Source organism: Mercurialis annua, linkage group LG3 (assembly GCF_937616625.2).
Source record: "Mercurialis annua linkage group LG3, ddMerAnnu1.2, whole genome shotgun sequence".
Lineage (NCBI taxonomy): Eukaryota > Viridiplantae > Streptophyta > Magnoliopsida > Malpighiales > Euphorbiaceae > Mercurialis > Mercurialis annua.
The window spans coordinates 63,554,908-63,570,809 of NC_065572.1; the positions used below are offsets into that span (position 1 = coordinate 63,554,908).

A 15,902-nucleotide genomic window follows, 5' to 3' on the forward strand; every position below is an offset into this window, starting at 1 on the left:
GTCGGAGCGAATTACCGGTGACCTCCACCGGTTCTTCGTCTGACTTTCTGTGTTCTTGTTCTTTCAGGTTCATCTGACCGGTCCAGGCGTTGGTGATTTATCACTTGGCGCCGTCTGTGGGAAAGTTTAATATCCCATTTTCTCTTCTTTTGTCTGAGTTTGTGACATTGTTGCGTGATTCTGATTGAAAAACAATGGCTAATGACCCTGGCATTGAGAGGATAGACCCTCTGGAGACGGTCGCGGATACTACTCCGGTTGGGGGAAGTTCTGCCAGTGGTCGTACTTCTGTGATCACTGGTTTAACACCTCCGGCCAACACTCAGATGGGAGGGTCCAGAGCCTCTGGCAGCGGAGCCGGTTTTGTGCCTTTGTATGGGATGGAGAACTATCCTAGGGTGAGCCCATTCACCTCCGATACTGGTCATACCACTCTATCCACCCCAGGGACCACCGTTCCACAAAGCTTCCTCCACAACACGTTACCTCCCACTCAACTCAGTTTTCCGGTAGACACTACACCGGTGCCAATCGGAACGGGAACGGTTTCTGGGCAAGATATACCCCCGGCGGTCTTACAAGCTCAAGAATATCTGGAATACATGGCTCGCCAGTTGCATCAGGCCCAGCAAATGCATCTTGCTGTCATGGCCCAGTATTACCCAGGATACAACGCCGCTACGACTCCAACCCCAGTGCATCCAAGCACAACACGGGTGACCGGAGGTCGGGGTATACCTGCTGAAGGTGCTACGGTTCTGGGAGCAGAAGGCCAGAACGCTCCTATTTCTCCAAGGGAGGGATTGCACGGAGAGGACCTACCACCGGATAGACCGCGTAATACAACCGGCTTGGGAAGAGAAGTGCCAGATCCGGTGGTGGAACCTCTGCAGGCTGCTAGGGCAGGAGTCCCACCAGCCAGGAAGGAAGTAGCTGAAAGTGTACATAGCTCGGGCAACGACCACCCAGACAGGAAATCGATAGGTGCTGAAGTCACACGACTGGTCCAGGCTGAACTAGCCAAACAGAAGGGGAACAAAGTTATGTCAAGACCGGTTACCTTGCTTGGTATAGGAAGCCCCCTCAGCCGAGCTATCCTCGACGAGCCATTCCCAAATAAGTTCAAATACCCCACTATAAAGCAGTATAATGGAAAAACTGATCCAATGACACATCTAAATTGTTTTCAGGTATCGATGAGTGTTCAGAACGTTTCTGATGCCTCCATCTGTAAGATCTTCCCGACCACCTTGGTTGATGCTGCGCAGAATTGGTATCAAAGTCTTGCGGATGGATCCATTGAAAGTTTCCAAGCTTTGGCTCTAGCTTTTAAAACGCACTTTGCTCCGAGTATACAGAGGAAGAAAAAGTCCTCCGACCTAAAAAAATGCTTTCAGAAACCGGGAGAAAGTCTGAAGGATTACATATCTCGTTTTAACTCGGAAGCGGTCCAAGTGGAAAATCTCATTGATGATACAGCCGTTGACGCCATGAAAGATAACACCACTATGGGATCGTTCCGGGACAGTCTCATAACTAACCCAGTGGAGACATACACTGAACTTATGGACCGAGCATGGAATTATATGAATTTGGATGAGGAGCGACAGAGGCAGGCACCCAGCTCGGTACCAAATACCCAAAAGCACACCTCCCCAGGAGGGGGGAGAAGTCAGGAGCGTTTTCGATCCAACTATGAACCAGGGGGGAGAGGAGGACCCCAGTTCCAGGGTGGCCCTGGCCGAAACAGTGGGAAGACTACAAACTTCAGACCGAGCTACAATATCGGAGGAGGCGAAGATAGTTATATCGACAACAGAGGGCAGGAGAGGCATTTTGTGCCGTTAAATACTCCCCGAGATCAGATCCTGATGTGGATAAAAGCTAATAATGAGTATATTTCTTACCCACCCCGGATGACGAGAGAGGGAGATAAAACAAAGTGGTGCGATTTCCATGAGGGGCACGGGCATGAGACCAAAGATTGTGGTAATTTAAGAAGAGAGCTGGACCGAATGGTGTGCAGAGGAAGGTTGAAGGGTTTCGTGACCAATCCCCCGCAACAGCCACAGACGAGCCGACCTAACACAGTCCGAAATGAGCCTAGCACATCTCGGGAGCCTGATCCCCAGGCCAAGAGGTCTCAAATAACCGGAGTAATTAATACGTTGGCAGGAGGAACTATAAGCTCAGAGAGACGTTGCAAGAAAAAACAGAAAATGGTGATGTCGGTCATGGAGGGACCCCGGTGGCCCGAGGTATCGTTTTCTCTAGAGGATGGCAAGGGAGTAGAGTTCCCTCATGAGGATGCTCTGGTTATTTCGGCGGTTATCCAATTAAAATGGGTAAGACGACTTCTAGTAGACGATGGGAGTTCGGTAAATCTGTTAACTTTGGCAGCTTATTTACAATTGGGAGGCACCCGATCAGAGCTTAAACCCGTCAGTACACCTCTCCTCGGTCTAGGTGGAACACCGGTAAGCCCGGAAGGAATGGTTGAGCTAGACTTAATACTCGGGGTTGAAATTCCACAAAAAGAGGGACGAGCTGGAACTTTGGCGGAACCAACAAGGCAGGTAAAAACTCTTTTTATGATTGTCGATATGCCACTAGCTTATAATGGTATACTGGGTAGACCTATGTTGTATAGTACAGGTGCTGCTACTTGTATTAGATATGTGATGATGAAAGTACCGACTGAGAAGGGAGTTATCGCTATACGAGGCGACCAGAAGGTATCTAGAGAGTGTTACATGACTACAATTCAGCCCGCCGTAGAATCAATGAATATCGAGACCCCTGAACTCACTCTGAAAGAAAAGAAGGGTCAAAAGCCGCCCGAGCCCTTGGAAGCAGTCCAACTTCCTAACAGTGACATGACCGTACAGATGGGCATAAATTGGCCATCAGAGGGCCGAGCAGCCGTCATACAACAGATAAGGGAGTTTGCATCCGAGTTCTCTAATAAGCCGGAGGAGATCGGGGGGGGGGGGGGGGGTAGATCCCCAAGTCATAACTCATAAGCTGAAAGTTGATCCCAATTGTAAGCCGGTGAAGCAAAAGAAGAGGGTTTTTTCTCTCGAAAAACAAATGGCGATCAAAGAAGAAGTCGACAAGCTGCTTAAAGCAGGTTTTATCAGAAAGGTTCACCATTCGGAGTGGCTTGCCAACGCAGTATTGATCAAAAAAGCGAATGGAAAATGGAGGCTTTGTATAGATTATACCGATCTTAACAATGCCTGCCCGAAGGACAGTTTCCCCCTACCAAGCATTGACCAGCTGGTAGATGCAACCTGCGGTTTTGCGGTTTTTGCGTTTCTAGATGCCTCCCAGGGTTACCATCAGGTGCCAATGGATGAAGAAGATGAGGAGAAAACATCTTTTGTCACAGACATGGGAACATTTTGTTACCAGAAAATGCCTTTTGGATTGAAAAATGCTGGAGCAACTTACCAGAGATTAATGAATTACGTGTTTGACGACCAGTTATGTCGGAATGTGGAGGTGTGCGTCGACGACATAGTAGTAAAGTCCAGAAGCATTGAGGGCCACGCAAAAGACCTCGCCGAGACCTTTGCTAAGCTAAGAAAATACAACATAAAGCTCAACCCGGATAAATGTGTATTTGCTGTGAGATCGGGGAAGTTCCTGGGGCACGTAGTGTCCGAGAAAGGGATAGAAGCCAACCCGGTGAAAATCGAAGCAATCAAAGAGATGAAAGCACCTCGATCGATGAAGGAAGTGCAGAAGTTAAATGGGTGTGTGACTGCACTCGGGCGTTTTATGAGTTGCTCGGCAAAAAGGTGTTTACCATTTTTCAAAATATTGAAAAATACGAAGAACTTTCAATGGAATGACGAGTGCGAAAAGGCGTTTGAAGAACTAAAGGTTTATCTTTGCACTCCGCCAGTACTCGGAAAGCCAGAGCCAGGAGAGATCCTGTACTTATACCTCGCAGTGGCAGAAGAGACGGTAGCTGCAGTCCTGGTTAAGGAAGAGTTGGGTCTCCAAACACCAATATACTATACTAGCAAGATCTTGAAGGGACCCGAGGTACGATATGCAAAAATCGAGAAGTTTGCTTTGGCGCTCAGATCGGCAGCATTAAAGCTAAGGAGGTATTTTGAGGCACACGTAATAGTAGTACGAACCAACCAGCCATTGAAGAAAACATTACACCGACCAGAAACCTCCGGCAGAATGGCTTCATGGTCGGTTCAGATGAGCGGCTTTGACATCAAGTATGAAGCTAGGCCAGCCCTGAAAGCACAAGTTCTGGCAGATTTCGTGGCGGAAACAACTACTCACGATCAACCGGCAGAAATAGACACAGAATTGATAAGTTGGATCCTAGAGGTGGATGGGGCATCCAATTTAGAAGGAGCGGGAGCCGGTATAGTCTTAAAAGGACCTATGGGCGCTGAATTGAGGAGCTCAGTGAAATTCAGTTTCAAAGCGTCCAACAATGCGGCGGAATACGAGGCACTCTTGGCCGGACTCCGGTTGGCCAACATAGTCAAAGCAGAGCAAGTACTAATTAAGAGTGACTCACAGTTAGTGGTGAAGCAAATTTTAGGAACTTTCGAAGCAAAAGATCCTGAAATGAGGAGGTACGTGGATAGAGCAAAGTATTTTCTTGACCGAATATCCGATCGTGGGGGGAAAATGGGAGTTTGAGCAAGTACCCCGGTCTCAGAATGAAGAGGCTGATCGTTTGGCCAAGTCAGCTGCCCGAGGGGAGAGGCTAGCTGGAGTGCATTTTTCCACACTCGCCCAATCAAGTATAGATTACCCCGAGACAATTTTCCTTACCCAACCATTGGATGAATGGATGACTGGCATTGCTCGGTATCTAACAGAAGGGAGTCTCCCAGAGGATAAGAGGGCGGCCTATAAGATCCTATGTCAAGCACCGCACTATGCCTTTTTAGAAGGGACCCTCTACAGAAAATCTTTCCTCCGACCTTGGTCTCGATGTTTAACTGCCGAAGAAGGAGAATATGTTTTGAAAGAAGTGCACGAGGGCATATGCGGTTCCCATATCGCACCGCGGTCACTAGTCAAAAAGGTAGTCCTGCAAGGATATTACTGGCCATTGATGCTTAAGCAAGCTGAAGATCTGGTGAAAAAATGTGAAAGATGTCAACAACACCAGAATTTAAGGCACACCCCGGCCACCGAGCAATCACCGATCATCAGTCCTTGGCCTTTCTCCACCTGGGGAATTGATATCCTGGGTCCTTTCCCGCCAGCGACTCGGAAGAGGAAATTCCTCATCGTGGCAATTGACCATTTTACTAAGTGGGTCGAGGCAGAAACAGTAAGCGACATTACATCTGCTCGGGTTAGAGAGTTCTTTTGGAAAGAAATAGTTTGTCGATTTGGGCTCCCACGAGTTTTGATAGCTGACAATGGAAAACAGTTCGACTGCAAGAAATTTAAAGCTTTCTGTGCCAGGTCAGAAATCGATCTCCGGTTCACTTCAGTCACACACCCACAAAGCAATGGCATGACCGAAGTAACAAATCGGACCATTTTAAAAGGACTGAAGACAAGGCTAGACGCCAGGAAGAAGAAGTGGGTAGAGGAGCTGCAGAACGTGCTATGGGCTTACCGAACAACACCACGAGAAGGAACTGGTGAAACTCCATTCTCCCTAACATACGGATGCGAAGCCATGGTGCCAGTAGAGCTCGGTATGCCTACTCTAAGAGTTCAGTTTTTTAATGAAGCAACAAATGAGGAAGAACAAAGGCTGAGCCTGGATTTACTCCAGGAAAGAAGGGAGAAGGCCTCTGCTTATATAGAAGCGTATAAACAAAGAATGGCGAGGTACCACAACAACCGAGTCAAGCCTCAGGTTTTTCAGTTGGGTGATCTTGTGCGTAGAAGAGCTGATATCGGAAAAGGAAACGCTGGGGTAGGCAAATTAGAAGCAAATTGGGAAGGGCCATACCGAGTTGTCCAGGTCGGCAAAGGGGGAGCATATCACTTGGCATCTAGGTCTGGTAAGACTATACCACGAACATGGAACTCGCAAGTGCTAAGGAAATACTACCAGTAGCAGGACGTTAGAAGTGGTTTTTTGGGCGCTCTATGTTTACCTTTACTTAAGCATTTTCGTTTTTGTAAGTTGAGGTTCAGGGGTTTTTTCACTTATGTTTGGGTTAGCCTTTTGTAAAGCTCAAACATAAGTTTTTCCCCTTATATATAAAAAGAAAAATTAAAAAGACATGTGTACTAAGAAAGGCTTCGGCCGTACTAAGAAAGGCTTCGGCCGTCCTAAGAAAGGCCTCGGCCGTCCTAAGAAAGGCCTCGGCCGTCCTAAGAAAGGCCTCGGCCGTCCTAAGAAAGGCCTCGGCCGTCCTAAGAAAGGCCTCGGCCGTCCTAAGAAAGGCCTCGGCCGTCCTAAGAAAGGCCTCGGCCGTCCTAAGAAAGGCCTCGGCCGTCCTAAGAAAGGCCTCGGCCGTCCTAAGAATTCTGAGGCCGCCCTACGACAGCACATCTAGAAAACAGATTTTTTAACTATTTTCAGAACTACCTTTTTCAGTATTATTTGGGTGACCAAGCAATAAGTGAAAACCTATTATGTACCGAGATAAACTATCACACACTTCGAAAGAACATAAAATTCCAACACTTAAACAAAAGCACAAAATCAGAACCTATAAAGAAAAATAGCTCGGTAAAAAATGGAAGTCATAAAAAAAAAGGGGGAGAGACAGGCCAAAGGAAAGGAAAGGCAAGAAACAAAAAAATAAAAAGCATTCAAACCAAGATACAAAAATTCATCAAACGTACTGTGAAAACAAAACAGGACCCCACTAAGGGATCCAACAAACATTGTTTGTAAAAAAAAAAAAAAAAAAAAAAAAAAGAGACATCACACCCCAGGAGCCTTATCATCCTCCTCCGGAGAAACGAGGTAATCATCCTCTTCTTCTTCAGGAGGGAGAGTAGGCACAATCTTTATCAGCTCATCAATATCCAGCTCGAAAGGGTTTAAGTCCACATCCTCCCCTCCCAATGCTCGGGCAGCATCTGAAACTTTCTTCTCACCAGCACGAAGGATTTGGCGAAGGTTCTCATAAAGCTTATCTTCTTTCTCGGTCAGCTTAACCCCCCATTCCTCATCCCTCGCCAGAAGTTGGGATCTCAATTGCTCATCATGGACCTCGGCCTGCTTCCGAAGCAGTACCGCTTCATCCTTTAGCTGATCGACCGTTATAGAGTTCCTCTTGGTGATATCGCAAAGCTGCTCTTCAAAACCTCTCTTTAAATCATCTCGGTCTTTAGTCAGAGCAACAACCTCGCCCGACAGACCCTCCATTCTAGCAGCGTCATCCGACGTCCTCATTTCCAACTCTTCAACCCGTTTGGTCTTCTCTTTCAACAGACCCTTCTCCCTCTCCAGAGCTTCCTTAGCCTCAACCAACCGCTCTTTCTCCACCTTCAGCTGTTGGCACACCGCCTCCCAGTCATCATGGAGCTTCCCATATGCCTCGGTCACCAGGTGACCAACCTGAGCCGACTGAATAAAAATAAAAAACAAAAAACAACACGCAATAAGTAACAAACAGAATAAAAGGTAAAAAAAAAAAAAAAAAAAAACCAAAATACCTTAAGGCTAAGGGATGAGATCATTGCCCCAAAATTCCGTGGAGAGGCTTGCCTATAAAGGGCCCGGTCATCAGGAAAAGTGGTGACCCGAGCTACCTCATCAGCAACCGGTAGAGTATCCAGCGTAACGGCCAGATGATTCTTCATACAGCACAGCGACATCCAGTCGAAAAACATCGCAGGCGTTATCACGGGTATCTCGGAGGAGGTTGAAGCATCCAGGTTGCCATCTTCTCGCTTTCGTTTACCCGACCTTTCAGTCTGAAGGGTGGTCAGGTCGAGGTCTATAACCTGCAGAAGATCTTTGACCGGAACCCGGAGGGGTTGATTGGCCTCATCCGAGTGAGACACCCGGTCAGGCAAGTTACGATGTTCCGGAAGGACAAAGTCTCGACCTTCCGGATCATCGTTAGACATCCGAACCGGGCTCTGCTGAGCCAAAAGAACGGGAGGCACCTCGCCGATTGCACCCCCCGGGATCAGAGGTCCCTCCTCACGAGCAGCAGGACCAGGAGCCAAGTTGCCCGGAGCAGCAGGTTTAGCCTGGGCAGCAATAAGAGGCTCATTTTTCTTTTTCTTCTGAGGCCTCTTCTTCAACCTAGAAGGATCAATCTCCACTGCAAAATCAAAAATTGAGATCAGTCAGTACATATACCCAAAATAAAACAAAGCAAAAAAAAAAAAACAAAAAAAAACAAAAAAAAACAAAAAACAAACACCAAGGCATATACCGTTAGCCACCACGGCCTTTTTATCCTTAGACCAGTACTTAAGGGGCAACTTGGGGAATAGATGGTTTGCGTGCGGGATTCCCCGAGCTAGGTTAGCTTTGTGAAGGAGATCTATGCTGGCGTATTCCAGGTCGCCAGGGGTAAAGAAAGACTTGTCTAGCACTTGTGGTTTATTAACCCACAATTTACAGGATAGGAAATCTTTCTGATCCGACCTCGTTACTCGAAAGAAATCCTCTCGCCAGTCCTTCACAGAATCTTGCATCCCTAACACCACCTTCTCAATAAATCCACTCCGGGATGGACGAAACCGGAAATGCGCAAAATGTTGATTATCCACCAGTGTCATGCTATAGAGACAAGCAAATAAACGAACGGTGGGGACAATTTTATGGGCTTTACAGCGTACTAAAAAGCATGTAAAGTGCCGCAAGGCGTTGGGGTGCAGCTGGGCAAGAGGAACTCGGTACGTCTGGCTTAGCTGCTCGTACAAGGGGTCCAACGGGAAGCGAATCCCGGACTGCAGGTGCTCGGTGAAAAGAGTAATGGTGTTGGAAGCAGTCGTCACATTGGCCAGCTCCCCCTCGGGGACCGTAGAGAGAGCATATGGTTCGTTGATATCAAATAGACGCCCAACCTTAGCTAAATAAGCGACCGTACACCGAGAGGGAACTAAAGACTCCTCTTCATCCTTCTTAATTTTCTCAGTAGGAGCTTTGGCCTTTCCCTTACCCTGGCGGGTAACCTCGACGTCCTCCTCGGTCGGAACTGCTTCAGATCCGGCCACTCCGGTCTTCTTTTTAGACTTCCTGTCCCGAACTAGAATGACCGAATCTTCGAGTTCGGCAGAAGCAGCAGCGTCGTCGACACCTCTTCGAAGGCGTTTCAACGGTCTATCTATCCTCTCGATAGGGGAGTCCACATCCACCCCGTCCGACTCACTTTCACAGTTGTCGGTATACCCCTGACCTTCGTGTTCATCATATTCGTCCGACATACCTAAAGAGAATAGAAGCCTAAGGTAAAAAGGACTACCGAGATATCACAAACAGGTCTTAAAACAAAATTCCTAGTCTCAGAAGATCAAAAAAAAAAACACAGACAAGAGTTTTTCCTAATAGACGAACACGAAGAACACGAAGAACACTCGATACCCAGTTTTCCCCGAAAAATTACTATCAAAACCTTTCAAACGTACAGAATCGAGAATCTCCCTAAAAAGTCCAAAGCGTAAACAAACAAACACTAAAACATGCAAAATCCTAAGCCAAACTATCACTACGCAATATATCAAAAACGACAAACGAAGCAAATCATGTTATAAACGTACAAGCAGAAATTAAAAAGGGAGAAGAAGAACTTACTGGACAATGCAGCAGCAGATCACACAAAAGCAGCGAATCTAGGGGAAATGACCACCGGCAACGAAGAAACACAAGCTTGAAAGCAAATTGATAATGGAACTAGTGACGAAGAACAGAGGCGCAAGAAAAAGCGTTTTTTTTTCTTTAAAGATCAGTTCAAAGGGGAAAGCAAAGGGAAGCGTTTTTTTTCTTTTAGGATCAGTTTAAAGAGAAAGGCAAAGGGAAGCGTTGCTTCTTTGAAATTCAGTATTAAAAGGAAAAAACAAAGGGACGCAGCAGTTAAGGAGAAATAAAAGACACTCCAAAATAGAAAGTAACTGAAAAAGGAGGGAAACTGAAGAGTTTCATGTCAACACATAAAATTTCAAAAACCCAAAAAAGAACAAGTGGCAGCCATCTAAGCTCAATTTACATCGGGACAAACAAGATTGATACACGTCGCCTACAGCTGTCACAACCCAACAAATTATGCCAGAAAAAGGACAAGTGAAGCGACGTATCCTCTGACAACCTGTTCAGAAACCCGACATCGGAATGACGGAACTCAACTTTATCCCACGCAAAAAATTCAACTCGGCCGATAAGGTCTCCAAACACGAACATAAATGTTCGACACACTGGGGGGGGGACTAGTGATAACGAGACCAGCAACAAGGCGGTGAAACAGCCTCACCAACATGAAACCTCACCCGGTCAAACGAACATAAGGACCTGGTACCTAGTGACCATTTCCGACCGATCTACCAGAGGAAAAGACCACGGAGAGACCGAACTACAGGTTGACCATCCCGGAGTGGCCATACCTCTAACACAGGTATCAGGTGGCTCGGTGCACGGTGTTTTGCCGAGTTAACACTTTCCATAACAAACTCTGAACAGAATCTGACACATAGGCGTTTCCATGTACTGCATATCCTACTCGAGAAACGAGACCCAACGTGAGCAAACCACGTCTACTAACCGATTTTGTGGGGACCAAAAAGAGTAGGAATCCACTGCGGAATACACGTGCCAGGTAAAACTATATAAACCACAAGTTCTTCAAAAGAGTTGAAGCTTCTTCGATGCATCATGAACGATCGACGAGAAATAAATAAGGATTATAAAATGATGTATGATAAAGGAAAGAATATAGCTGATGAAACAACGAATTTAAATCTTAAGAAAACAAAGATTTTAACTTCACCAATAATAATCATAAACAACAGTTCCCCCATGAACAAACATTACAATATACAAATAACATTTGAATAAACATTAAGAATCTAACACCAGACTCTATGTAAATCATCACTATTGACATGGAAACAAAAACAGCAGAATTTGCAACACATGCTAATTGATTCAAATAACCAACCAATAAACATCTGGAAAATAAAATAATAGATGTTTTTATAAAACATTCAATTGTTTAGACATAATTTTTTCAACTTATGTAAAACTGACGATGAACAAGTTATAATGAAATAGTTAGACAATATATAATGTATTTTTGTTAACTCTGTAAATACCTCATTTTACAGTTTCGATTTCTTTCAAGCTTCAGTATCTTCAATAATTGAGGCTTTGGAGGTGTAATTCCAGCACAAATATGGTACCTGCCATATCTTCAATGCAACACACAATATTGTTGCTCAAGGCCGTGAAAATGCCTTTCTCGAAAATAAACGGATGGGTTTTGGTTTGGGTATATATTCAAAAATAAACAAAATAAAACCTGGTCTCAAATAATGTAAAATAAAAATCAAAGTTGATTTTCTTGAAAGAAAATATTTCTAAAAAAGTGTTATTTCGAGTACATTTGACGAACAAAATTTGCCTTTCACAATTTCTGTCTCAAATTGGCTACAACAAGAATATATTATGCATCAATCAGTTAAGGATCGAGTAGCTTAGCTAGCGGTAGCAGAATAAACAGATGAATACTTAGTTCACTGCAACAGGGACAACATTTGGTTCATGGCATGGCACCGCCTTCTCTTTTTGTTACCGAATGACTAGAAAAACAGCACATGTTCATGTTTCTAGCTTTGCATAAAGACCAATTTACGCAAAAAAACAATGGCATAATCAACATCCTATCCTTCAGTACCATCACCACTAACTTCATCATCATCCTCAGAATCTACATATACAATTTCTGCTTTGTTTGATGCACGTCGAAATCCAGTTATCTTTTTCAGCATCCTAACTCTTTCCTTATCGTGCGTTCCTTGGGCAGGGTTTATAAACATCTTTTAATATAAACTCAATTAAATCAAATTCAGGTTTTATTGCTTTTCCGTATTCGATCTTCATCTTCACAACTCAAAGTTTTTTCAGTTCACTATCTGGAAGGTCTTCTTCTTCTAAAAAGTTTGCTGTATGATAATCAATATCACCACAATTTCCAATAGACTAAGAAAAACACTTCAAGAACTCTAAGACACCCAGAGAAAACTTCCTCACCAATACTACATGAAGCAGACACTTGAAGGAAAAACAAAATATACAAAGTAAGACCGTTAAATTTTGCAACTAAATCGAAACTACAAAATTAAAAAAAAAAATCATACAAGATAAATAGAAACAATTAGCTAGCTTACTTCCTTAAATTCATATCCGAGACGCAAGAGCTCGGCGACTGGTACACATTTAAAATTCTTGGTAGGTTCAAAGGCCCGGCCGCGAGCGGAAAAATCTCCATCAAATATAAATGTTGAAAGATGCTAACAAAGTTTTCTAAAACATCCTTCTAGACACGTACATGTGATTCAGCCGGCAGAAACTTTTGATGAACTCTACTTCAGGCGTGGTGCTATTAAATATTTGTAATCAGACTGTCAGCATATGACTTGAAAGACAACGCGACATATGTTCATGTTTCTAATTTTGCATAAATGGACCAAATGATAAGAGTATCCATGTTTTTCTAAGACAAGAAAAATGATTTGATTAGCAGGCATAATCAACATCATAACCTTCACTGCTGTCACTGCTAACTTCACCAGAATCGCCAGAATCCAAGTACACAATTTCTGCTTTCTTTGATGCACGTCGAAATCGAGTTATCTTTTTCAGCATCCTATGTCTTTCTGCAGCAACTGTTTCTTTGTAAGGCTTAACAAACATCTTTTCTAGTTCCACTGATCCAGCCAGTATAAACTTAATAAAATCAAGTTCAGGTTTTATTGCTTTTGTGTATCCAGTCTCCATCTTCACTACTCTAAGTTTTTTCAGATCATGATCTAATAGCTTTTCTTCTTCTAGAAATTCAGCAGCATGACGATCAGTTTCACCATCAGTTGCAAAAGACTAAGAAAAAAACACGTGAAACATTAGTTTTGATTAGATATATGAAACATGAGGAATACAGCAAGAGGACAATTAGAAAATTACCCAAATATGAAGCTTCTCTAAGCTAGGAGCGCTCACAATCAAGCAAAGAGCAGTGTAGATATCGTTCCTATACCAAAAAGCAATATCCAGCTCGAGAACTCTTAGACAGCCGAGAGAAAGTTCTCTTGGCATTATTTCTTCAATCAGGTACTTGAAGAAAATGAAGGAATATATACAAAGTAAGAACACTAAAATGTGCCAAGTAAATCAACAAAACAAAATTAGCAAATCTCCATACAAAGTAAACAAAATTAACTCACTTACATACACAAATTCATATCCGAGACGCAAGTGCTCGACAAAAGGCAGACTTTTGAAAAGCTCTTTCGGTTTAAAGGCCCCATCAGCGTAGAAACCTTCATTAAATATAACTGTTGAAAGATGGTGACAAGATTTTCCGAAATAAATAGACTTGAAATCACCAGAGAACTCAAAGACCTTAAGGTACGGAATGTCTATATGGAGGTTATCGATGACACTTTGTATTATAAAAAGCGTTTCAAGTGAGGGGCATTTGGAGATGAAAGTTTCAAATACATTGGTTTTAAAATCAACAAACTCAAACCTAAGAGAAATCAAGTTAGCAAACCCTTGAAATGTCAATGGAAGGGTGACGGAACACGAGGACAAAGTCAAGCGCCTCAATGTCACACATGAGAACAGAAATAATGGTATTTTATAGTAATGCCTAGGATCAATCTCGAAGAAAATTTCATGAACTTCGTTTCGGCTCAGATAAAGAATAACCTGGTCAATCTGAGGACAACTTCTTAAGGAAGGAAGATTAAAAGTAAAATTCAAAATGGGGCCCTGGTGAAACAACAGAACTGTAAAGATATTAAGAAATAGTTTAGTAATGTTAGGTTTTGAAACAGAGGGTCCTATCGATCTCTGATAAAAAGTATCATCAAATACCAAGTGGGGAAGAGATGACCACTGGAACCTCCATTTTTTGGACAAGATACTGGTCCTAACTGCTTCGTGAATGGGCAGACAGATTAGAATATTATCTATGATTTCACTCGGCAAGTTACTGATTCTATCAGATCCTGAGCTTTTTCCAAGCTTTTTAGCCTGAAAATCAAGATTATAAATACCCTAATATAGCAAAACAGTAATTTATTGACCTAGAAATCAGTAAAATGCACAAACCCACGAATGAATCGCTTACCATAGTCTCAAGTTATGTTGCTGCTCGTTGCAACTGTGTGTGGTTGATGCGGCTAGAGAACTTCTGCCGTTCGTGACCAGCGACGAGAGAGAGGATAAGAGATGGGTGTTGCCGATCGTCCCATGGTGGGGAAGCGGTGTTCTTTGATGCTAAAGATGAGGTGAGGTGGCCGGCGAAGTGAGGTGGCCGGCGGTGATAGATGTAGAAGATGAATAGGTTTAGAAAAAATTGATTTAAAAGATGAAAAAGGTGTAAAATAATCCTTCAGTTTTTATTTTAAAATTAATGTAATTTTTGAAGTTTTAAAATATTAGGATTGTAATTGAAACTGAAATTTCCTTAAGTATTAATTTGAAGAATGGAATAAATAATAGGAATTATTTTGAACCTTTTTCCATTTAATTAGAGAGAATGTGCTCACTACGAGAGATGGGAGTGGGAAAAAATGTATTTGATCCGGTTTGATACACTAAATGAGCTGAATTGATATGGTTTTGTAATTTTAAATCTATTTGATATTTCGTGCCAAATTAGGAGGTTTTTTAATCCTTTGTTCCATCTTAATTATACTTACTTTTTTTACTAATATTTTTATTTATATAATAATTTCTAATTTTTTTTTATCAGAAATAGACCTATTTTAGGGTTAGTTGTTAGCGGGGGTTAGCGGGAATTAGTATGCACTTTTTAAAGTTAAAACAGGCAAATCACGGCCTGAGCGAAAGTCGGGGTTCGAACCCCCGACCTCGCATTTAGATTGATCTATATTCTGTACTAAGTATTAATTGTATGAACATTTTTCATGAAAAAAGATTTAACAAGACAGAACTATATGAATATGTTTAATATTAAATTAATAATAACATAGTTGTCTTGAAAACATTATTTAGCTTACAAAAATAATCTTTAAATTTATTTATTATACAAGTACCTAAAATTTATATTTCCCGGTGGGAAAAAAAACACCTTAACATGTGTTAACGCATCAGCCCGAAATGCACCAATGCTTGTATTGTATTGTATGAATATTAGGGCTGTTAGATTAATTATAGTGTAGTATTCATTATAATATTTTTATTTCTTAATGAATTCTATATAAAAATTATTTGAAGAATGAATTTATATATTTGATTTTTTGAATTTTATATAAAAATAATACTAAATTAAGTGAAATAAATTGAATATTATATTTCGAGTATAAATATAAATTTAAATTATGAAAATTCATTTGAACCAAACACATTTTTTGTAGAAATTCAATTGAATTTCATAAAAAATGTGAAATTCATTTGAATCAAATAGACCTTTAATGTGGCAGTACGTTTGAGATACACTTATCAAACATATCATACACAATCTTTAAAAAAATATAATGAGTCAGATCAAATTTTTCAAACATATATTGATTTTTTTATATGTAAATAATTTATAGTATTTTATTATTTTAAATTTTTATGTACTTTTATATATTATTTAAATTCATAAATTATACAAATAAATTATTTTGCAAAAGACATGTTATACATATTCGAAATAGGTAAAATCCATTCGGAGACCCTTCTATTTTATCGGTTTTTTCAAAAGGTCCCTATTCTAAAGTTTACGTTCGAGTCCATGTACTTGGCAAATTCCGATTTT

The 15,902-nt window shown here is 42.1% G+C and overlaps 1 protein-coding gene across 1 annotated transcript; it reads right to left on the minus strand.

Moving 5' to 3' along the window:
* Positions 1 to 12,278: 12,278 nt before the first annotated feature.
* On the minus strand, positions 12,279 to 14,600 carry LOC126673986 (F-box/FBD/LRR-repeat protein At1g13570-like). The gene is made up of 4 exons (XM_050368325.1): positions 14,265 to 14,600; positions 13,358 to 14,167; positions 13,094 to 13,243; positions 12,279 to 13,009 (listed from the first exon to the last, which is right to left on the minus strand). Exons 1-4 carry the CDS (start codon positions 14,265 to 14,267, stop codon positions 12,650 to 12,652), a joined length of 1,323 nt encoding a protein of 440 aa, XP_050224282.1. The 5' UTR covers positions 14,268 to 14,600; the 3' UTR covers positions 12,279 to 12,649.
* Between the last annotated feature and the right edge of the window lie 1,302 nt (positions 14,601 to 15,902).

What these genes read in the sequence shown, in the direction of transcription:
- LOC126673986 (XM_050368325.1), bottom strand. An exon ending in TCGGATATGAATTTGTGTAT is followed by an intron (nt 13,244 to 13,357) that starts GTAAGTGAGTTA and finishes ATTTTCTTCAAG; the next exon opens with TACCTGATTGAAGAAATAAT. An exon ending in TAGAGAAGCTTCATATTTGG is followed by an intron (nt 13,010 to 13,093) that starts GTAATTTTCTAA and finishes TTTTTTTCTTAG; the next exon opens with TCTTTTGCAACTGATGGTGA.